General features: G+C 47.0%; 1 protein-coding gene across 1 annotated transcript in view; it reads right to left on the bottom strand.

Annotated features, from left to right (window-relative positions):
* Positions 1 to 358: 358 nt before the first annotated feature.
* kif19 (kinesin family member 19) overlaps positions 359 to 22698 on the bottom strand; it is a 69501-nt gene continuing 47161 nt past the window's right edge. The window contains exons 7-21 of the mRNA XM_084002123.1: positions 16606 to 16731; positions 16302 to 16496; positions 6694 to 6840; positions 6476 to 6598; positions 6178 to 6334; positions 5891 to 6056; positions 5537 to 5735; positions 5114 to 5384; positions 3520 to 3644; positions 3263 to 3426; positions 3038 to 3140; positions 2447 to 2570; positions 1956 to 2344; positions 1536 to 1704; positions 359 to 1437 (exon numbers count right to left, since the gene is read on the bottom strand). Of these exons, the coding sequence (XP_083858249.1) occupies positions 1310 to 1437; positions 1536 to 1704; positions 1956 to 2344; positions 2447 to 2570; positions 3038 to 3140; positions 3263 to 3426; positions 3520 to 3644; positions 5114 to 5384; positions 5537 to 5735; positions 5891 to 6056; positions 6178 to 6334; positions 6476 to 6598; positions 6694 to 6840; positions 16302 to 16496; positions 16606 to 16731 (2586 nt within the window). The 3' untranslated portion in view covers positions 359 to 1309. The remainder of the gene's footprint in view (positions 1438 to 1535; positions 1705 to 1955; positions 2345 to 2446; positions 2571 to 3037; positions 3141 to 3262; positions 3427 to 3519; positions 3645 to 5113; positions 5385 to 5536; positions 5736 to 5890; positions 6057 to 6177; positions 6335 to 6475; positions 6599 to 6693; positions 6841 to 16301; positions 16497 to 16605; positions 16732 to 22698) is intronic.

Below are 22698 nucleotides of genomic sequence, written 5' to 3'. Positions count from 1 at the left end.
GCTTAATAGTGTCTTGCCCAAAGTACCCCATCTAGTGGACGTTTAGAATATTACAATGAACTGAAAGCATCCTGATGAGAGTCCAAGCACTAAACTTGCACTCCCCCGACATTATAGAATCAGTCTTAAGCATAACTCCCAAACTCTTCGAAACATATATTTCCTGAATACATGTGTTGATATAAACACTGAACAATACTCTTTGTCAAAATGTTTGATGAAAGGTTGTCATGTTTACAAATGCAACACTTATCTTTTTCTCTTGCTTCTACAAACAAAAATTGGCTGCAATAAAAGTGTGTGTTTGCACTGGCTGTGTGTGTGTGTGTGTGTGTGTGTGGGGACAACACCTTTTCACTTCTTATTTGAATTTATTTAGCTACAAATAAAAAAAATGTACAAAAATAAGCATAGAAAGTACCAATTATGAAAACAATGTTGATTACAACAACATAAAAGAAAAGGCAACAGTTAAATAATTCCTTAAAAATACAGCCAACTAATCTGGAAAAGCAAGTCAAGGTTCTACACATCTACACAGACATGACACAGGTAAGAAAAGGCATAGACCCTGGTGTGTGAGAATACAACGTTGAGTTTGAATCCAGAAGTGCACAACAATCAAGCTTTTGTTTTTACTGAAATATGAGTGAATCTTTACTTGGAAACAGCTAACTACAAGATACTGAACTGCTGAAAACAGATGCTGAAACAACTTGACAGTAGGTCATTTCTCATTATAGAGTTTTTAGATTGCCATTGGTGTAATATCCTCTCAGCTTTTTTATGCTTTGTCTAATAAAGCCAGCAGTTTCCCCGATTGTCATTTACATCATTACAATGATACTGAGCCCCCCAAAAAAAACCTCCATTAGCTTAGTGCTTCATAATAAGCACTGAACATTACCAAACCATGTATATATGTGTATATATACACTCATAATGCACAAACATTAGTCCCGTGTTGCATTCATCGTGAGCTCCACACCATCCTGACTTGTGCATAACACACAATTCCGCACGACAGCGAGCTAAAGTGGAAACACTTGACACAACAGAACACACACTGTACGTAATCTTTGGCGTCGGCTGGTTGGCCTCAGAGCCTGTTAGCACCCTCGCTCAGTGTCCACAAAACAGGGGGAGACCTGTGTGCAGCTGTCCAGCTACTCTCTTAGGTTAGTCTCCATCATACTGCTTCACAATGTTGCCGAATGTCAGTCACTGAGGGGTTATCTGTTGGATTCCCCTCCAGGCTCGGCTGGTTTGGGTGTTAGTGCTGGTATTGAGGATACATCCGGGAGATGTCTCAGTGTCTGCGTGTGCGCTGGCCCCCGGTGCCTGTGGTGGTGATGTAGAGGAGGGGCTGGGGCTGCCGCAGTTGGGGGCCTCGCTTCGCGTTATTCATGTGGGCTGTAGAGGACTCTGCATTGGAGCCTGTAGAAAGACGGGGGCATATCAAAACAAACGCTCAATAAAAAAGGTTGCTAGAGAGGAACATCCCTTAGTCTACAATGGCAGTGACAGCGGCACACCTGTTTGCTGGGTGTTGTGGGGTGCCCTGATTTTGGCGAGGGGTGGGATCCCTCTGTACTGGGGGCGTAGTATGGGAGCCTGGGGCTGACCCTTGTTGTGGAGATGGTGATCTGATGTGCTGTCCAGAGGACGGAACCTCTGAGCTGTGGTTGTCTTGGTTTGAGGCAGCTGCAAGTGACAGGAATTAGTTATATGCAAAATAAATTGACTAAATAATCTGACACTGGAAATACAGTCCTTTTCTGTTTTGTTAGTGTCTGTGTGTGAATACGTCAACGGGCTTTGACTGTGCATTACAGTTCATGTTGTTATATGTGTGTGTATATGTGTGTGTGTGTGTATATATATATATATATATATATATATATATATATATATATATACACAGTATATGCATGCATAATTTGGAAACTACTCACTGCTTGACCAGTGACCTCAAAAGAGCGCGAGCGCCTCTTCTTGCGGCGAGCCTCAAAGTCCACCTCGCGGGGCATTTGGTTCTTGTTGGCAACCTGCCGGTTACGTGGGCGCGTCCAGGTTACTTGCAGGCCGGGCCCCTCCCCCGTGCTGTTGGACAGGTTATCGTCCGAGGTGGCGTGTCTGAGCTCAGGGCTTGGCTGCCTGCCGTGCCGCATTGGCAAACCTCTTGGGAGGGCCTCGCTCAAAGAGAGGCTGCTCTTCTGCTTCTTGGGCTCGAGGGGGGAGGGGGGAGGGGGTAAGCGCAGGGCGTCCACTTCCAGGGCTTTTGAGCGCCGACAGGCGGCTTTCACTACTATGTTCTGGACCCCCTTTAGGATCTGCTGGCGCTCTGTGGAAACACAGGGACATGTTCGTTATTTTACTTTATTATTATTAGTTGATTGTCCCTCCCCTAACCTCTACGGCAAATAGACTAATTTGAACTTCTTACCAATTTGTGAAAGAGGGATGTCCGCCCCGGCCTCGCTGCTCTCAGGTGAGGAGTCCAGGTGACTGCTGAGACTGTGGCTGAGATGGCTGTAGCTCAGAGAGCTCTCAGGAGCCAGCGGCTGTAGCTGCAAACATGAAGATGACGAAGATGAGGATGAAGATGAAGAGTGCCACATTATGATTCGCTGCAGTCCTTTCAATCAAGGTCAGATTGAACGCCATCTGCCTCAATTCTGTGCCTCTCGGAAATACATTTTTAGGGCGATTGAATTCTAGCAGTCATAACTCTTCTTAGTTCGTCTCGTCTATGAGTTACCCTCCTGATCCATTTGCATAGAGAGAAAATTATTTGGAGGTGGTATTATTTAAAGTTATGGAGTTTCTTTTTTGGAGACACGTGAGCTGAATATTAAAATGCTCTACAAGATGAAAATATCAGTGGGAGTTTAACTCGAAGAGGAACCCATATTGCTTGAACTAAGAAGCAACACCTGACTAGACTTTATAAATCCACAGCGTGAGTCACCTCTCAGGGATAGCTTGTGGAATTTAAAGAATCAAGGCAAACGCTGATTATCAAAATGGTCCTCACCTCTCGGTTGCCCCTGCCGTTTATGTGGATGGGAGGCGGGCTCACTACGGCAGAGTTTTTCATCTGCCTGGCATGAGTGCTCTTAAACACTCTGTTATTGTCACTGAAAGAGAAAGAACAATACGGAAAAATGGACTGAGCATGGAGGTTTTGTGATAAGTAACCATTACTGTAAATGTTCTCTACATTCTGAATGGTGAAGATGTGAACAAGAAGTTCTCTTACAATTCAGGCTCAGGCAGAATGGGCGGCAGAGTGTGTCTACGGATCTTGGCTTGGCCTCGTCTGTTATCAGTGCACACGTTGCGTACACTCTCCTGGTCCGAGTCGGCGTCATGCATGTTGTCACGACCGTGAACAGGCAGTGTGATCTTGGGGAGAGAGCCCTCCTGGAAGTGATTATGAAATATTAGTATGAATATTCATCTTGGCCACCTTAATACATTTTTATATTATTTTATAGTTTTCATGCAGGGGTCTACCTTGACGGTGTGTCTGGTGGTCACCTTATCCAGGGCCATGGCTCTGTCCAGTTTCCTCTCATCCAGCTCCCTCATGTACATCTCATACAGCTCCTGGAGATGTGGAGGGACCAACAGTCTGTGGTCTGGAACACAAGCACACACAAGCAATTCAGCAGATCCACAGTGGCTAAACCAAAAACCCGAATATTCAATGGCGGTTAATCTGCAGAATATTTTTTTGTGGCAGGGTAGTTCCCCAAACATCAGCTGATCAGGATAAAAAATTAGATCAGGTTCCCAATCCCATAATAAAGATATATACTTGAGGAAACAAATATCACAAATGCCTTTGCAATGAAACAAATGTCTCTTTGATAATAAGGAACTATACGTCATGGGGTTTCAATGGTAACTGCTGACATCCGAAACTACAGACCTGTATCTCTTCTTTCATTCCTCTCTAAAACCCTGGAACGTGCCGCCTAGAACCAACTCTCATCCTATCTCTCACAGAACAACCTCCTTGACCCTAATCAATCAGGATTCAGGACTGCTCACTCCACTGAGACGGCCCTCCTCGCAGTGACTGAGTCCCTGCGAGATGCCAGAGCCTCATCCCACTCCTCCGTTCTCATTCTCCTCGACCTATCTGCTGCATTCGAGACAGTCAACTACCAAATCCTCCTCTCCACCCTGGCTGAACTTGGTATCATTGACTCTGCACTAACCTGGTTCACATCATACCTGACAAATCGCACCTTTCAGGTCACATGGAATGGCTCTATGTCCAAACTCTGCTCTCTGGAAATGGGTGTCCCTCAAGGCTCAGTCCTATGACCGCTTCTGTTCTCATTATACACCGGATCACTAGGCTCTGTAATCGCATCACACCATTGTTACGCAGATGACACCCAGCTGGTCCTCTCTTTTCCCCAAACCTCCGACACCCACATTGCAACTCGCATCTCGGACTGTCTGGCTGACATCTCTGTCTGGACAACTGCACATCACCTCAAGCTTAACCTGAATAAAACCGAACTCCTCTTCATCCCAGGGAAAGACTGCCCTTGCATGGACCTGTCGGTCACTGTCGAGGGCATCACAGTATTGCCTTCGTCAACTGCGAGGAACCTGGGTGTAATCCTCAATGACAACTATCCTGCACCCCCAACATCACTGCTGTGGCCTGATCCTGCAGATTTGCCCTCTACAATATCCGCAGGATCCGGACTTTCCTCACAAAAGGATGCAATACAACTCCTGGTCCAAGCACTGGTCATCTCCCGCCTTGACTACTGCAACTCTCTCCTGGCTGGACTCCCAGCCTTGGCAACTAAACCAATGCAGCGTATCCAGAACACTGCAGCACGCTTTGTCTTCAATCTACCCAAATTCTCCCATGTGACCCCCCCCTCCACCGTGACCTCCACTGGCTCCCTGTTGCAGCACGCATCCAATTAAAGACAATGGCACTGGCCTTCAAGGCCATTGCATAATAAGCACTGAGGTCACTGATGCAGACAGGTAACACAATGGTGAGGTGTACCATTTGGGTTTCATAACGCTCAAATTCACACTCAAGCAGAAACGGTAAGACAGCAATAATTCTCACCAACAATGAACTGTCTCTGCTGCTGGATGATCTCGTCACATAGTTGTCTGTGCTGCTCAAAGCGCTGCACCACAAAGTTCTTGTGCCGGATGACGTTGTCCTTGAGCAACGCGTTCGACTGCATCTCCGTGTTCTCGATCTCCAGCTCGTGGACCTTGCAGAGGAGGCAGAGAACCTCGCGCTGCTCCTCTGAGTTCACACGCCGAGGCAGCAGCTCCTCCAGGCGCCGGGCCCGGTCCCGGAGCTCCACAAATCTGCGCTCAAGCAACGCCTTGAGGATGAGAAGGACAGTCTAAGATGTGTGCCTAGTTTTCTATTTGTCATCTATCAAGAGATGTAAAATCTCAGCCAGTAAGAAGGAGAAAATCATCAGATTCTGTAATATATAGAAACAAACAATAGTACATGAACAAATAATCCTACCTTCTGTTTTTGGATCTTTTTCTGTTCGGCCATGAGCGTTACAAGGTTTTCTCGGGCCAACACCACCTGCTGGGTCTCGGTGCTGTCCGGAGGAGACTCCGGGGAGTCAGAGTCCTTCTCACTGTCATCCTTATTCACACTTTCCTTTCTCCTTTCAGCGCGCCACTTTTTCCTGCGCTGACTCCGTTCCTGCTCCCAGCTGATAGGAGAAAGATACACAAACATTTGAACATAGTGTCAGTCAATTCTCAACCCTTCTGTCAACTAACTGTATTCATGAGTGTCACACAAGGGATTACAGATTACTGTATGTGTGCTGTCAGATAGTGGAGGAAAGAAAGATGTAACACTGACTCTGCAATGGTTAATAGGTGTTTGGATGTGTCGATCTGGATCTCCATGTTGCTGTTTTCCAGCTCCATTAAGCTCCTCCTGATATCCATCTGTTGGCGGAAGGCATCCAGGAGCTGCTCCCTCAGCTGGTCCATCTCAGCCCGACTGGAATGGGCCTGGACCTCCGCTGGAGAGATGAGGAAAGATGATGATGATGATGAGGAGGAGAATGAGGAAATAGTCGTAGATACTAGAAAATGGCTTCATTCGGCAGATATTCTTCATGTGCTGGGGGAGGAAGACTTTACCCTGGACATGACGGATGTCGGCCCGGTCTGAGTTAAGCTGGCGGCTCGCCTGATCTGAAATCTTCTTCTTGAGCCGCTGGATCTCACAGCGCAGGTCTGAGATGATGTTGGTGTACTGGGCAATGTGGTATGACACATTTATCAGGTTCTTCTTTACCTAGAGCACAACAGTAATGAGAAAGTCAATGACAAGAATACTTACGATATTAACATTGGGGTAAAAAATGTAATATGTAACAAAATATTTGTTTCAACAAAAAGACAGGCAAGAAAATAATGATGAAATTGGACTTCTCACCCGCGTTCGAATGCTTTTGGCACGGTCAGCATACGCCAGCGTGTTACGAGACTCCTCAAACGCCACGGAGGCGGGGCTAATGTGGGCTATCATAACCGTTCTGCTGTTCCCGCCCAACGAGTCCTGTCAATCAAAGACATCACAAGAAAATAATTTACATGAATCAGACTCAATATAGATAAGATATCCTGAAGTTTATCATTCTTAAATTGCTGTACCTTCAGTAGACGTGTCAACTTGCTGTCTCGATAGTTGACATACTTGTGGCAATTTTTGTCACTCAGAGCGTTGATGCAGTTGCCCAAAGCCAGGAGGGAGCGGTTGATGTGGGCCCCCTCTTTCAACCGCTGACCCCTATTCTGAGTCTAATAGATTGACAGATAGACATGCATTTAAACAGACAGACATTTAAACAGACAACTGACACAGGGATGAGGATTAAATGCAACACAGGTTGAACTTTGCAATCACATGGTTCTTCTTTATTAACTTGTTCAATGCGATCCAAAAACACTGTAACAGATCAGCTGAAGTTTTCAGTTTAAAAGCCTTAATAAATAATACCTAAGGATGTTTGTTGCCTATTAAAGTGATGGTTCGGAGTAAAATGCAGCCTAGGTAATTTCCACCATGACATCCAGCCAAATACCCCCTCTGAAGCATTTTTAGTGATGGTTAGCATTGGTCAAGATAGCCGCTATCAGCCGAATGGCTTAGTACTAGCGCTATGCTACAGAGGGTATATCTCGTAAATTACCCCACTAATAATGCATGGAATGATACCAAACTTCTGCAGTAGTACACATAGGGTCTGTACTCACAAAACAAGGCATTTGAAAGTTTGTAAGTACACCAGGAGTTTATTTAAAAGAACACTTGCCTGATAGCTTCTATCCTCGGCTACTAACGCTACCGCAGCGTAGACGCTACTTCCGTGTTTACCCAGCCGATGCCGTGACGCGAGTTTCACGCGAGAGTATGAAAAAGTTTCGCTAAATGTTTATAATGAAACTCGCGTATGTCGCGTAAACTGGATGGGCCAGTTAAAATAAGCAAAAAATAAATAAAAAGGGTTCCCTTTCATCTCCGTTTCAGCGCTTTTCTGCAGCACTGAGGACATGCGACTCAGTAGCTACCTGTGTGGCTCTTGTGTCACTGTCCTCAGCTCATGCCTTAAGCGACAAAGAATACACCTTGGCAGAAAGCCTAATTTATCTCTTTTGAACGTACAAAGGGGGCGGCTACAGGAGGACTGGATGGGGAGAGGGCGGCCGAGCAGGATGGTAACTCGTCATTTGTAAAGCGTTACTTAAAATGACAGGAGTTTCCTCCTCTTGCTACTCGGAGCGTTTCTTACTGAATTTGAATGAAAACAAGTTGCTTTGCTTTGAGTTTCATTTTAGCTAATTAATAGATACCGTCTGCGTCTGTCTCATTGAGCTTGCTTGAAAAGCTTGCGCGGCAAACATTAGGCGAATTCGACTTGATGTAGCCGCCTGCAGCGCGCTACCTAACGTGATGTATTGTGGGTTGAAAGCGATGCATGATGGCTAGAATTGTGTCCGACTTAGCAGCCGACTGCAAAGACGTCACAGGGTCGCGACCATATCACGTGACCCAAAACATCGCGGGAACAATTTTTTAAGAGGCGCTTCTTGCAGCGCTTGGCAGCACGGTCCACGGTGGCTGCAACTGGCTTGTCCACACCTCCGCTACAGCGGAATGGATCTATTTTGACCTCACTCAGACCGTCACCACGGTCATTACCTTGAATGATGCCCTCATCTCCCTATCCTTGAGACCTATATATCAACAATGTCATGTGACTGACCTTATGAGGCGTAGCTCCCCGCCCATATAAGCCCCAGGTGAGCACGCCGCTTCCTTTTTGCTTCACTCGCCTCATCCGAGACTCGCAGGTAAGTGGTATGTGGTCGGACTCCACTTCTTACAATCCGTCACGTGTGTGCAGGTGCCTTGTGTCCCTGAGGATTGAATGTGGATTTTCCGCGTTGCTGTCGAGTTTGTGATCACATGTAGTAGAGAGAGTTGTATGCGTTACTCTCTCTCCTCCTTGTTTCAGGAAGACGATTGATTGCAAAGAGCCTGACGGCTCGTTGAGATCGATTAGAAAAAAGAAACATTTACAAAAAAAAGAAACATCTGTCTTTGTTTGTTTGTTTGGTTGCTTCCCCATTGACTTGCTGTTCGCAGTGAGGGGGTTTTTTTGAGGTCCCCCTCCCGTGCGTTCGCGCACACTGAGGAGTGGAGGTGCCCAGTTTTGTTTAAAAATAAAAAATAAGGAATAAAAAAAATAAAAAAAATAGGAGAGGGAAAAAGCAGCAGGTAGATTAAGGTAATTCCCTGCATTTTGGTTTTCCCTGTATATATTACAGTCGCTTTGAGTTATTCGTACAAGTTACACTGTAAAAGATAAACTTTATTTATTTTGCTGTTTGGCGAAAGTGGGGTTGCTGTGAGCAGCCTTATTATTATTTTCTCCTTTCCCTTTATCGGCTATACGTAGCTGTTGGGTTTTGCCATAATGGCGCCACATTTGTGCCGGCTCTGTCAGGTGGTTATGGACCCCTGTGATGGTCATCGTGAATGCCTGAGCTGCCTAGGCATGTCACATCTGCTGCAAGATATTGAGGATCCCTGTGCGGCAGCCATTGATCTACCAATGGCAGTGCGCATTCGGAGGGCCACGGGGCTGGAGCAGTCCAGTCGTGCGTCAGTGGTGCAACCTCCGGCGGAGGAGCCTGGAGAGGAAGGACATGCTTCAAAGAGCAGTTCGCGGAAGCGGAAACGGGGCCGCTCCCCTGGCCACAAGCGGTGCTCAGGCAAGAAACACACTGTGCAGTCGGGGCCTAGCTCGGCTAGTAGCTTGACTGATCCACCAGTGGATGTTCAGCAACAGATCCTGGCTTCCATACGTGGTTTGTCAGACAGGCTGGGTAGAGTGGAGGCCCAATGTCCTGCTGCAGCACCCGCATCAGCGCGTGAGTGCTCAGAGGATCCCTCCCCTGATGTTCTCTCTCTCTATGCAGACAGGGATTCAACCCTGGGGGGTGATGATCTGTCTGAGGGTGCTGTTGCATCGGACCGGCCTAGGTCCACTCACCCTGAGGTGGCGTCCAGTCGCAGCACCGCAGAGGAGGAGGGGGACCTCTCGCCCACAGACGTCATTTCCAGAGTACTGAGTGCAGCAAAAATTGTGGGGCTTGATGTTCCGGAGGAGGCTCCTGCCCCGGTGGAGGGGGTTTGGGCAGGTATTTCACAGTCCCAGCCTTCTCAACGACCTGTCTCTGTCCCTGTGGCAGGGGACTATTTACAGATGCTCAAGAAGACATGGAATGCCCCCAGTGGCGCTCCACAGTTTAATACTGGTTGTCGGAGGTTGGCTAAGACTCAGTATGATCCAGAGACTGGGTTAGGGGATATGCCTCCAGTAGAGCGGGAAATGGCGGCCCTGACATCCCTAGGGCCGGAGCGTGTGACTACAAACCCGCACTGTCCAGTGAAGGAGTGTGAGAAGACTGACCGACTGGTGTGTCGGGTGTATAATGCGGCCACACGAGCAGCCCGTTCTGGGAATGCTCTGGCTATTCTGTTGGCAGCCCTTCGGAGAACGGCCAATCCAGACGACAGAGACACCATGGGCCTGATTGACTCTGCTCTTGTCACCCACTCTCAACTGACAAGGGATGTTGGCGCTTCCATGTCGGCGGCGATGATGGCACGACGACAGGTTTGGCTGGCACAGACTTCTCTGCCAGAAAACATCAGAAAGGAGTTGACCCATATGCCAGTAGTGCCGGCATGTGTGTTCCACCCGGGCTCCCAGGGTGTGCTGGATAAGGCTGAACAGTCCCGTCGGACACGGGAGTCCGTTCAGCGCACGTTCAGCAGAGCGGCTGCTGCCAGGTGGAAACCTAGGGGTTCCCAGCCTGCCCCTCAGTCATCCTGGACTCGCCAGGAGCCATGGGTGCATGGCAGGCGACAGGGGTCAGCGTTCCCGGCTTCGGGTACATCTCGGCAACCGCAGCAGCGACGCCAGGGGTCCCAGTCACAGTCCTCGCCTAGAGCTCCACCACAGAGGAAGCGCCCCCCCAGAGGTCCAGGACCTCAGGGGGGCGTCGCCTAGGGGGACGGGGGGGTTAGCCGCCGAAGCTTGTTCCCGGCTTTGCCTGGAAAGCTGGGAACGCACTGTGTCGGACCCTTGGGTACTGGCTACATTGTCAGAAGGGTACAAGATACAGTTTCGGCGGCGCCCCCCTCCTTTCTCCAGGGTTCACATGACTTTTGTCAGGGACCCAACCCAGGCGCAGGTATTGTCAGAGGAAATTTTGGCACTTCTCCGGAAGGATGCCATAGTGAAGGTCGCTCCAGGCGAACAGCTCGCTGGGTTTTATTCCACGTATTTCCTGGTGCCGAAGAAAGATGGTGGGATTCGTCCCATCTTAGATCTCAGGCGACTGAACGCGTACATAAAAGTTCTTCCATTCAAGATGCTAAGCACGTCTCAGGTCCTGGAAGGCGTGGAGGGAGGCGAATGGTTCACATCAGTGGACCTGAAAGATGCATATTTTCACGTGCCAATCCATCCACTGCACAGACCCTTCCTTCGTTTTGCCTTTCGAGGGCAGGCGTATCAGTTCAAGGTCCTGCCATTTGGCCTCTCCCTCTCACCACGGGTGTTTACCAGGGTGGTAGGGGCGGCCTTGTCTCCTCTCCAGTTGGCAGGAATAAAGATCCTCCCCTACTTGGACGACTGGCTGATCTGCGCTCCGTCCCGCAGCCAGATTCTGGAAGACACAGAGAGAGTGGTCTCACATGTGCAGTCCTTGGGTTTCAAAATAAATGTCACCAAGAGCAACCTCGAACCGAGGCAGGAGGCGGTTTTTCTGGGTCTCCGTTTGAACTCCCTCACGATGTTGGCGTCCCTCACCCCTCAGAGGGTGATGAAAATTCTGGCCCTCCTGGACCAGTTTCGTCTTGGCAGGAGGCTGGAGCTAGTCCACTTTCAGAGGCTCCTGGGGATGATTTCGGCTGCAGTAGCTGTTGTCCCTTTGGGTCTCCTCAGGGCTCGGCCACTGCAGAGGTGGTTGAACGCTTTCCAACTCGACCCCAAGTTGCACAGACGTGTGAAACTTCGGGTTACACGCACATGTCTCAGTGCACTACGTCCCTGGAGGAACGAGAACCTTCTATCCCAAGGAGTTCCGCTTGGGAATGTCCCATCGAGGAGGTCGGTGGTAACCACGGATGCCTCCCTCACAGGTTGGGGGGCAGTCTGGGAGGGCAGGACGGTGCAAGGGCATTGGGTGCCACCCTGGGATGGCGAGCACATCAACGTCCTGGAATTACGAGCAGTTCACCTTGCCCTGATCGCTCTACTTCCTTTTCTGCGGGGCAGACATATTTTGGTCAGGACAGACAGCTCTGCCACAGTGTATTATGTGAATCATCAGGGAGGGACACGGTCTCTGCGTTGCCTCCAGGTGGCACAGGACCTTCTGTGTTGGGCTCATCAACATCTGGCCTCACTCAGGGCAGTCTTCCTTCCGGGAGTTGCGAATCAGGCCGCAGACCTCCTGTCCAGGACCGGTCCTCCCCCAGGAGAGTGGAGGCTCCACCCAGAGGTGGTGACCCTCTTGTGGATTCGGTTCAGCAGGGCTCGGGCCGACCTGTTTGCATCAGCGGCGACAACCCACTGCAGCATGTGGTTCTCCCTGGAAGGTCAGGGGGGCCCCCTGGGGCTGGATGCGCTGTCTCACGATTGGCCGGAAGGGTTGTTATACCCTTTTCCCTCTGATTCCTCAGTTGCTCAACCGGGTGGCTCAGGGCCGCTACAGGGTGCTGTTGGTAGCCCCCAGGTGGCCCAGGAGACATTGGTTCCCCACACTTCTCCGTCTGGTTCACGGCCAGCCCTGGGCCCTGCCAATCAGGGCAGACCTTCTCTCCCAGATAGGGGGTCAAATTTGGCACCCCAAGCCGGCGGTTTTGCAGCTTTGGGCCTGGCCCCTTCTCAGTCCCTCCCTCGCGACTTAGGGGAGGCCGTCCTGAGGACCCTGGGTAATGCTCGGGCTCCCTCCACTCGGTCTAATTATGACCAGAAGTGGAAGGTATTCTCGGCATGGTGTGGGAACAAACAGGTAGATCCGTTCGTTTGTCCGATTGATCTGGTTCTTGCCTTTCTGCAGTCACTTTTTGACTCGGGCAGGACTCCTAGCACGATCAAGGTTTATTCTGCTGCTATTTCTTGTTTTCATCAAGGGGTTGATGGTGCAACAGTGGGGAGACACCCACTGGTCTCTCAGTTCATTAGGGGGGCGTGTCGGCTGCGCCCACACAGGATACCCAGGGCTCCATCATGGGACCTCCCTGTGGTGCTGAGATCCCTGATGCAGGCTCCGTATGAACCGTTGGATCAGTGCTGCCTTAAGTTTTTGACCTACAAAACGGCTTTTCTCCTGGCTGTGTGCTCGGCCAAGAGGGTCAGTGAACTGCATGCTTTGTCTGTTAGTGACACTTGTTTGCGGTGGAAGGCTGACGACTCTGGGGTGTCTCTATGGCCGAACCCTTCGTTTCTGCCAAAGGTGGTGACCCCTCAAACAGTCAACCAGGTGATTGAAATCAGCGCCTTTCGGCCTGGTCAGACGGACGCTGGGTTGTCTGCGTTGTGCCCGGTCAGAGCGTTGAGAGCTTATGTTGCACGCACTCAGGTTTTGAGGCGCTCGCACTCTCAGTTATTTGTATGTTTTGGGGGACAGACAGTTGGTCATCCTGTGTCTAAACAGAGATTGTCCCATTGGATTGTCGGTACCATCGTTGAGGCCTACTCGGGTCAGGGTATCCCACTCCCGGGGCATGTGGTAGCTCATTCCACCAGGGGTGTTGCCACTTCCTGGGCTGCCTTAAAGGGCGTTCCGCTGTCTGAGATTTGTGCGGCGGCGACCTGGAGCACCCCCTGTACATTCTCCAGGTTCTACCGGGTCAACGTGGCGTCCCCTGCACCTTTGGGTTCTGCTGTGCTGCTTTCGCTTGCTGGGCAAGGTTCTGAGGAAGGGGAGTCCTCTGCTCTTCGCGACACTGCTGGCACTAGTCATCCAAGGTAATGACCGTGGTGACGGTCTGAGTGAGGTCGAAATAGATCGTAAGTTATGCCTATAACTATGGATCTATGAGACCGAACGATGACCGTCACCATCTCTTTGTCGCTCAGAACCGGCTGAGGCGTTCCAGCAGGAGGAAGCGGCGTGCTCACCTGGGGCTTATATGGGCGGGGAGCTACGCCTCATAAGGTCAGTCACATGACATGGAGATGAGGGCATCATTCAAGGTAATGACCGTGGTGACGGTCATCGTTCGGTCTCATAGATCCATAGTTATAGGCATAACTTACGTTCTCATTGGTTAAAAGTTCAATGACGTGTGTTCAGGTCTGCACTCGGCGGCCACCTTGTGGTGAAATTATACTTTTTATTTTGGTCGCATTGATCTCATGGCTTGATCTAAAGTTCCGTGCATTGTGTTGTGAGTAGGCCTATTATATGTGAGGTCTGGTTAATACAAACATAGAATGATAATACAAATATACTGGGAAAAAATAATGCCTTCCACATGTTGCCTTGCGTGTGTGTGTGTGTGTATGTATGTATTTATGTATATATGTATGTGTGTGTGTGTGTGTGTGTGTGTGTAATATATATATATATATATATATATATATATATATATATGAAAGAGGATATGTTTTATATATATATATATATATATATATATATATATATATAAAACATATCCTCTTTGGTTTGCTGCTGTGTTCTATAGCTTGAGCACTATAGTCACGTTGACTTTGTTGTCCGACTTGACGGCGTTTGGCTGCCGTCTCTTTTAGAGCCCGCCCCCTCAGACACCTGCAGCTCTCGTCGGCGTGGTAAGTCAAGTCAAGTCAAGCCAAGACCATCCCGAACAAGCCTATTAATTTCATTGGATCACTTGCTGGTGACGATGCAGCCTGTGGGGTAGAAGTCGCTGATTGGCTGAGAAGCTTTCACTCGAAGCTTTCCTCAGGCTGCTTATTGGATGAACTGCTAGAATGAAACTGGCTGCGTTTCGGATCGCATGCATTTGCGCCGATGCATGAACGAGACTTGAGAGGATCCGCCGGAACTCGTCATAAACACGCCAAGTTCCCACCACATCAAGTCGGACACAGGTGCACTTCACAGACTTTTTTTTATTTATTTTTAATTTAAACTTTATTAATAATTGTATACATAACAAAAACGATCGCTCCAGGGGAAACTTCACGGACTTTGCACAAAGAATATGGCCTGCCCAGTGGCGCTGGCTTTCTTCGTCGCTGACAAACTCGAGCCGAGGCATTTGAAGTCCCGTTGTTGACGGAGGCTGAGGAATTTTCTCACGTGGGAAATACCACGTGATAATTCTAACCAACTAGGGCAACGTTGAGGGGAGTGTCTTATGTCCGCACTTATTTCAGACCATCTGCAGAGAAAAGCATGCGAAGGGAGGTACCCTGGAGATACCGCAACTTTTTAAAGTCATGTGACATGTCGCAAAGGGAAGTTATCACCAGCATTTGTGACGTTTTTTTCCCAGAATGCCTGGTTTTGCGAGGCAAATGCATGCACATGCTTGATTCGAAACGCGCCTAATCACTCATTACTCACTAAAGCACTGGGTCATCAAAATGGGTGGGCCCAGTCCCAATGGTAGTGCCGCGGGTGCTTTCAGCCCTGTCACCTGCAGGGCTCCCTCACCTCTGAAGACGTAATCGTCATGTTTCCATTCTTGCCCAGAAGATGGCACTACCTCCCTAATTTTATACTCACCACTGCACTGCTCCTATTTAGAGGCAGAGCAAATGTTCCCTGTTGCTTCAAGCAACAAACAACTCTCTGTTCTGCCCAATACCTAATGGAGGCCATCAATAGTGTGGCTGTGAACCTCCTGTCTCCACGGTAAGTTCCCTCACTCTCTGACCTGCATGTTGTTCTCACACCATGCAACGAGGTGATGGTGTTATCATGACAAACTATTTATCCGACCTGACAAAAACATACTCGGCTTAAAAAGCTGCCAACAACAAACTGAACAAATAGTGTTCAACGTCCTCACTTGACTGCTTAAAAAGAGAAGGTCAAAGCAATGATAAAACCCGGAAAATAAATCGGCTCATGGATCGTCTTCGTTTCGTCTGACAGCACAGCGTGGACTGCTCTTCTCCACACAAGTATTGCTTGCACGGGTGTGACACCAGAGGCAATATTATCCACAGAGCAGCTAACACCATGAAATTATCTCTGCTGTAAAAAGGGTTTATTTGGAAATCATGAAAGTCCTTTTTTTTTTTACCTCCCTACATAATCTATGTGATTTTATTTATATTTGCTTTAATCATTTAGAAAATTAGTCACACTTTACCTCCATGTACTTTTCATGAATACCAATCGCAGTTTTGTGATGAGCAGTAGTGTGATCCCATTTGCCAAAAGTTTGGTGTATAATTCGGGTAAACTGCATTGCAGGCCATAATGGCAGATATTAAGAGGTGTATGGGAACCTCAATCCTCTGGACCGTAAAGATATGCTGCCAAGCATCCCCGGTGAGCAGACTCTCACAAAGCGGACCTTGTGGTTTTAAGGCTTTAATGTGAGTAATAGGTCCATAGTAGCAGCAGTGTATTTAACAGGCACATTTGCCAAGTGAAATTGAGTTTGGCACAAAAGTAAATTGTCCACTTACAAAACCACAAAGTTAAGAAACCTCCTGACGGAGTAAGTACGCACGCACCTGTGCTGCCCGCTCGGAGCCGGCGAGGTCGATCATGAAGAGGCGTGCGAAGCGGACTTCCTGCATGACATCTCGACATCGGCTCTGCTGCTTCACGGCCACCTGCAGCACGGCGTGGGAGCGAGACGACGTCTGGTTGGCGGCCGTCGGCTCCTGGGTGCGCTGCTTGTTGCCCCTCATCAGCAATTCCATGATCTGAAAACGCACAGAGGAAAAGTTCTTTGTCGCGTGTGCAGTATGCACTGCACGTAATCTGAATGTTTTGATTCAAATAAATGAGAAGTTGTGTCATCCAGGGTCTAACCTCTTGTGCATTGATGGTAGACACCTCTGTGATGCCAGCGACTTGAATCACTCCTTTAGAATCTTCTCTCAGATCCAAGAAACCAGAGGATGGGTTCAGCAGGTCTCTGATCATCTCATTGTAAATCTGAAAAGACACACATTACAATGTAAAGTACGTGTCAGATGACTGCACACCTAAAATCATGTTCCTTTGAGGTATCTACATGAATCAACGGGAGGTTGTTTGCATCCTCTGAAAAGGCTCCATTCAGGCATTCGGGCCTCCTACACAGACCGAAGCCTGGTACAAAAACATCAAGTGCTGTATTTTCAGAAACTTGTCATTTGGAAACCACAGCTTGTTGGGTGGCAGGCTGTCATCACCTTGTGTCAGTGCTCCGTTTGCACAAAAAAAGTAAATTCAGGTGACTTCTCTGAACCAACATTGACGGTGCAGGGAAACCTAAACACACATAAATAGCTCCGTCCTGGAAAGTGATCACCGGATAACAAATTGCTGAGGAGGTTGGAGTAATTAGGACGTTTTTTATTTGTCAAGCATACCCCGGCCACAAACTGTGAAGGTTATAAACCAACCACATAACCTGTTGCATTATACTTCCTTAAACCTTCCAGTTCCTTGGTCTCAAAGTCAATTCATTTTTAATGGCTTTTTGCTTGGATGCCTGAAATAAAGTCTGGTTGACACGATTTGAAGAGATTTCGACATTTTGTTCTACGACATTAAAACACGTCAGAAAATACAACACTTATGAATTTTTAAGCTTTTACGTTTCTGACAGATGGCTAATTGAGATGATCATGGCGGATACTAGTCCACCTTTAGCATCGTGGTGGAGTCGTGCGACGTGTAGGTGAGTTCATGTTAGCTTTTTACTTCTGCCGATAGTGTTCACTCTTCACTTGTGAAGATTATCTTGTTTATCAAATGTTTGTTTGTTACAGAGCTTAATTTCTGCAATAATCTAGAATCCATTTGTCGAGGGGAACCAGTATGCTGCTGACTTCCAGGTTGGCCTACACAGATTCATCATCCCTGCAGCCCTCTATTGCAATCCATGATGTTGGCGTACAGTAGCTAAAACTGAACTGAATATGCCATTTTTTATCAAGTATATTTATTTGCACGTGTTTCTCTGTGTGTGTCCTAGAGATTGCCGTGAAAGAAAGAATTCCTTTGACAAAGAGAAGGAGCAGATGTGTGTACGTCGTTCAGTCAGGTTGTAAAATGGCATTTAACCTCTTTGTGGCAAGCCGGCGGTGGCAACGGATCGCTCCCTGGAAACACAAGCAAACCAAGCAAAAAACACGTCACACGCGGCAGTATTCAACCTGAAGAGATCGCTTATGGGTCAGAGAAAATCTGACTCTGTAATTGGCATTTTAATAGGAACATTCACTTCCACTCACCCAGAGAGCTGCTAAAGAGCGTAGCTTAAAAAACATTGTCATTGAACATAATAATAGCGTACCGAAAACACAAAAACGGAATTTCAATCTGGGATTCAAACCCTCCTCCCAATAGTCAAAAATTGTATGAAACACATGCTTAGGCTGTGCCATTTTCATTTTCAGTGAAAGGCTATGGCTCTTTTCACATTTTCTCTTTTTATTCAAAGCTATATTCATCACCTGCCTCTTATCCTTTTCTTTTCTTTCTCTCCCAACACTTCACTCTCACTCTAATTCTCTCATTCTTGACTCATTCTTCTTAATAGTCATGCTGACAACATTTTCAGAATGACTTTTGGGAGCGAAACGATGATGGACAAATTATGCACTTAAAATCATTAAATAGATGCTGAATTAAGCAATTTTTCAGGGTTCGCACGACAGAACGTTTCACGTGTTACAAAAATGAAGTAGTTGCTCCAGGTAAGCTTAAAAGTTCAAATAGTAGTACCATACCGCCTATCCTGTATTCAGGGTCCCGGTGGGGCTGAAGCCGATCCCAGCTGTCATTGGGCAGGGTACACCCTGGACAAGACGCCACAGGGCCCCTATGACCCATATATACTTAAAACCTCTTTACATTTAAGTCAAGAAAAGCCCCCAAAATTACCTCTTTAAATGGGAACACAGTCACTCCAGTGAGGCGCAGTTACTGCTATCAAGAGTCAAATGAACCCACTACATCGTATCCAGTGCTATTAATGGCTTTTTCATTCAACACACAGCCTGAGCCGTAGCTGGCTCTCAGTAATGAGGTTTGGAACCACAGCTCAGCAGGCACACAGAGATACCACAAGTAGAGCTGTCCCAAACGATTCTTTTTCAAACGATTAATCTAGCAATCCTTTTTTTCACGATTAATCTAACGATTTATTTTTCAGTTATCAATTATATCACATTACTTGATCAATATAACTATTCACACAATATGGATATCAAAACATTTCTTGTTAACATTTCAATATTTAAACATTTCTTTAACATGGCACTTGGCACAAACTAATGAGACCAATATCTGCGTAGTGAAATGTACTGTTATCAACCTCAAATAAAACCGGTACATATTAAAGAGGGAGACATCAAAACAGTTTCTTCTTCTGGTACTCCTTCTTTTTGTTATTAGCCTATTATTATTAATAATCAAATGTATGGCATACGACTATGAAGGATTGGGTTTAACGTGAATCAACACATTATGTTATCCTATAAATGATTCACAATAAAAGTACGCCTTACTTTGTTTTGTTAAAGCTTTTATTGTGAAGCATCAGACACCGGAAATGTCGGGTTTTTCTATTACGAGATCATCTCGTAATTATGAGAAAAGATGTCGTAATTATGAAAAAATATCTCGTAGTTATGAGATGAGTAAACTTGCCACATTGGCCACCGCTTCACTCATGAATTTGTATCCATGAAGCATCCTGTGTTGTTTCAACTGCTCCTGCAGAAAGAGAGCGACATCCAGCACGTCAGACTGGGCTTTCCGCCTGAACAATCCCAACGTCTTGAGATGCATGCGCAGTGTTGACATACTAATATTTATACCATCCTCATTTTCAAGAAACCTCAGAATTTCCCAGTGTCTCAAGCCGAGAAGGTGGTAATAGCAGATTAATTTTCATTCTTCATTCTTCTTTATCTTTTCTCATAATTACGAGATCTTTTCTCTTAATTACGAGATCCTGATCTTGTAATTACGAGATCTTTTCTCTTAATTACGAGATAAGGCGTCTCATTTTTTTTTTTCATCCAGTGAATGCGCTTCCGTATGTTTGGGACGACGCGTCGACGCAACATTTTCGTTTCAACATATTTATGTAGTTGATTATCGACTACTTGACGAGTCGTCCCAGCCCGAACCACGATCATCAGCCCGCTGCCATAAATGTGACTCATCATCCGGTGATGAAGGCAAAAATAATTACTCAATCAACAGAACCATACAATCACGCGCACACTTCATGGCTGCACCTGATTGGACGATCGCTTTCACAGCTGTCCTGTCTGCTCCCGGATTTCAAACCGACCAACATGGCGGCTCGTTTGGAAACTTTCTCTTATTTTACGACAATAGTTCACCGAAATGTGTTTCTGAAAACATTTTACGCGAGAAATAAGCTATGCAGTTGCTGAATCTGTCTTTATTTTAGATCGACAATGGTCAGTTTAAAAGATTTTCGAAAGCTTGTAGGAGGCGGCGGCACACCATCTCTTGACACTCGCCGTGAGTCAAATACATTGCAGGGCTTCTTACATACCGTAAATCCTCTAATATAGCTTCAGCCAAAATCTCTGCGACGGGAAGGCATTGCACTGCTGACCATAGGCGTAATTTATGGGGGGGATGGGTGGGTTGCAACCCACCCAATAATTCAAACCAGCCACCACAACCCACCCAATATGATATCATAATTATTGATTTTGATTGTTAAGCATTATAATCACACATAATCACCAACAGGAGTTACGCTACTGCTAGGGCTCTAGTGCCACCACTCACGAGTCAAATCATGTTACTGAACAAAAGTTAGTCCTACTTTCTGCTGGGCTGTTTTAGCCAGTTAGCCAGATTCGCTGTTCTGTTCTATTACTGTGCGGTCACTTGATCAGCCTAAGATCATCTATACATGAAGATGTTCCGTGACCCTGTATGATCACTACTGTCGTCGGTATCAGCTGTAAATCCTAATAAATAATGAATAGCTATTTATGCATACAAGCTGAGAGCAGTAAATGTGGTTGAGATGAAGGAGAACCCGTGTTTAGTGCAGGAAACATGACAAAAAATGTCTGTAGCTCATGTTAACGTCTGTCTCACTTCACACACACACACACAGACACACAGTTTTCATGACACACATACCAGGCGAGGGCATTTTCTGCGTTACGTAAATAATATATATATATTTTTTAGCATAATTAGAGCCTTGATTATTCGCCTCCAATCACCCGCCTCCCAACCCCTGTAATTGGCCAGCACGTTTGTTCGTTGATTGGATTGGTTGAATTGTATCGACAAACCGAGATAGGAATAATAGAGAGATGGCCACTCCGAGGTAAAAAACAAAACCCAAATAAAATAAACAGTTTCCAGCCCAGGACAGGCACGGCCATATCTATGGGCAAAAAAAAAATGACTCTGGACCAACTAATAATAATAGAAAAATAAATAAAATACTAAAATTGAGCTTCCGGCTTTGCTACAGTGCAGACGCTTTTCCTCTTTGCTCTCACCCCTGCCTGCGATTTTCTGCTATTTTTTGCTATCTGCTTCTCCTCAATAAGAAACAAAGAGCAGCAGCTCCTGGATATTTACAAAACCAGTGGGATTATATTTTCTTTGAGATAAAACGGGCATTTTTCAATATTTTTACGACTTCCTCAATGCTACGCGAGGAGGCCTACCAAACAAGATAAGCCTGAGCCTGCTAAAGGTAATTAGCAGAAGATGCCTCCCTTCTCTACGGAAGATTACCATAAACTCCTACAGAAGATTTTACTGCTGGAAACAAAAATGAATCGGTTAGAAGTAAATGTAGAAGTGAATGGACTTTGTGGGAACAACACCACTCTAGCACTGACTCAAAACAGTGGACAGGAGCATGCTAGAACCCAGCTAAGTAGCAATAATGAAGCTATGAATAAACGGGAGGATCCTGTACACGGTAATAAATCTACCAGCGATAATCCTCCCTGGAACACACTTGGTGCGAAGCCAAAGGGAAGACCATTTCCCTGTGACATGGGAGAACGGATATCTGGCAGGACCCAGCGCCCCGATATCTGTGATCTGACCGGCTGGCCTGCGTTACCATCTCCATCCAGGCACAGCGCCTCCTCAACCCCACTGCCTCGTAGGACACAGCAGCGGACAGCTGGGGAGAGGAGAGCTACCAAGAAACCTCCCCAGCAAACAACTGTTCAACTAAAGAACAGGTTTGCTCCACTGCTGCAGGACCATGGATCCCCCTCTGACTGCCTGGATAACCCCCCACCACCACGCAGCAGGGTAAGACCTGCTAACTTAAAGCCACAGAGAAAGCTAACGACAGGGCCTGAAAATCTGATTGTGGGTGACTTTTCTGTAAAAGATATGAAAAGCAGTAATAACATCAAAGTACTCTGCTTTCCGAAGGATACGGTGTCTGATTTGGAAAAAAGAATCCTGGAAATTGTGGCTGCACACCCAACTGTGAAAAATATCATTCTGCACATTGGATTTAATGACATTGAAAAACAACAATCAACAGAGTTGAGAGAGGACTTCAACAAACTCTTTGAAACAGTCAGCTCTGTGAATGCTGAGGTTTTCATCAGTGGCCCTCTGCCCCCGACCGGGAGAGGAGCTGAGACATTCAGTAGACTGTTCTGGCTCAACAAATGGCTCTCAACTGCATCTCTTGCTCGCCCAATGCATTTTATTGACAATTTCCGCTTTTTCTGGGACCGCAGGCATCTTTTTAAGACAAACGGACTTTGCCTAAATAAGCTAGGGGCAAAGCTATTCATCACCAACATGTCTTACTGCCTGCGTCATCCATCTGTCGCCAAGGACAAGAGACGAGAGGAACCAACAAAGAGGGAAGACGAAACACAGATTATCAGAAACGTCGAAGGAGGACTGAATGTGGATCCC

The sequence above is a fragment of the Eutrigla gurnardus genome, assembly GCF_963514095.1.
Source record: "Eutrigla gurnardus genome assembly, chromosome: 22".
NCBI classification, from domain to species: Eukaryota; Metazoa; Chordata; class Actinopteri; order Perciformes; family Triglidae; genus Eutrigla; species Eutrigla gurnardus.
This window is presented reverse-complemented; position numbering and strand designations above follow the sequence as displayed.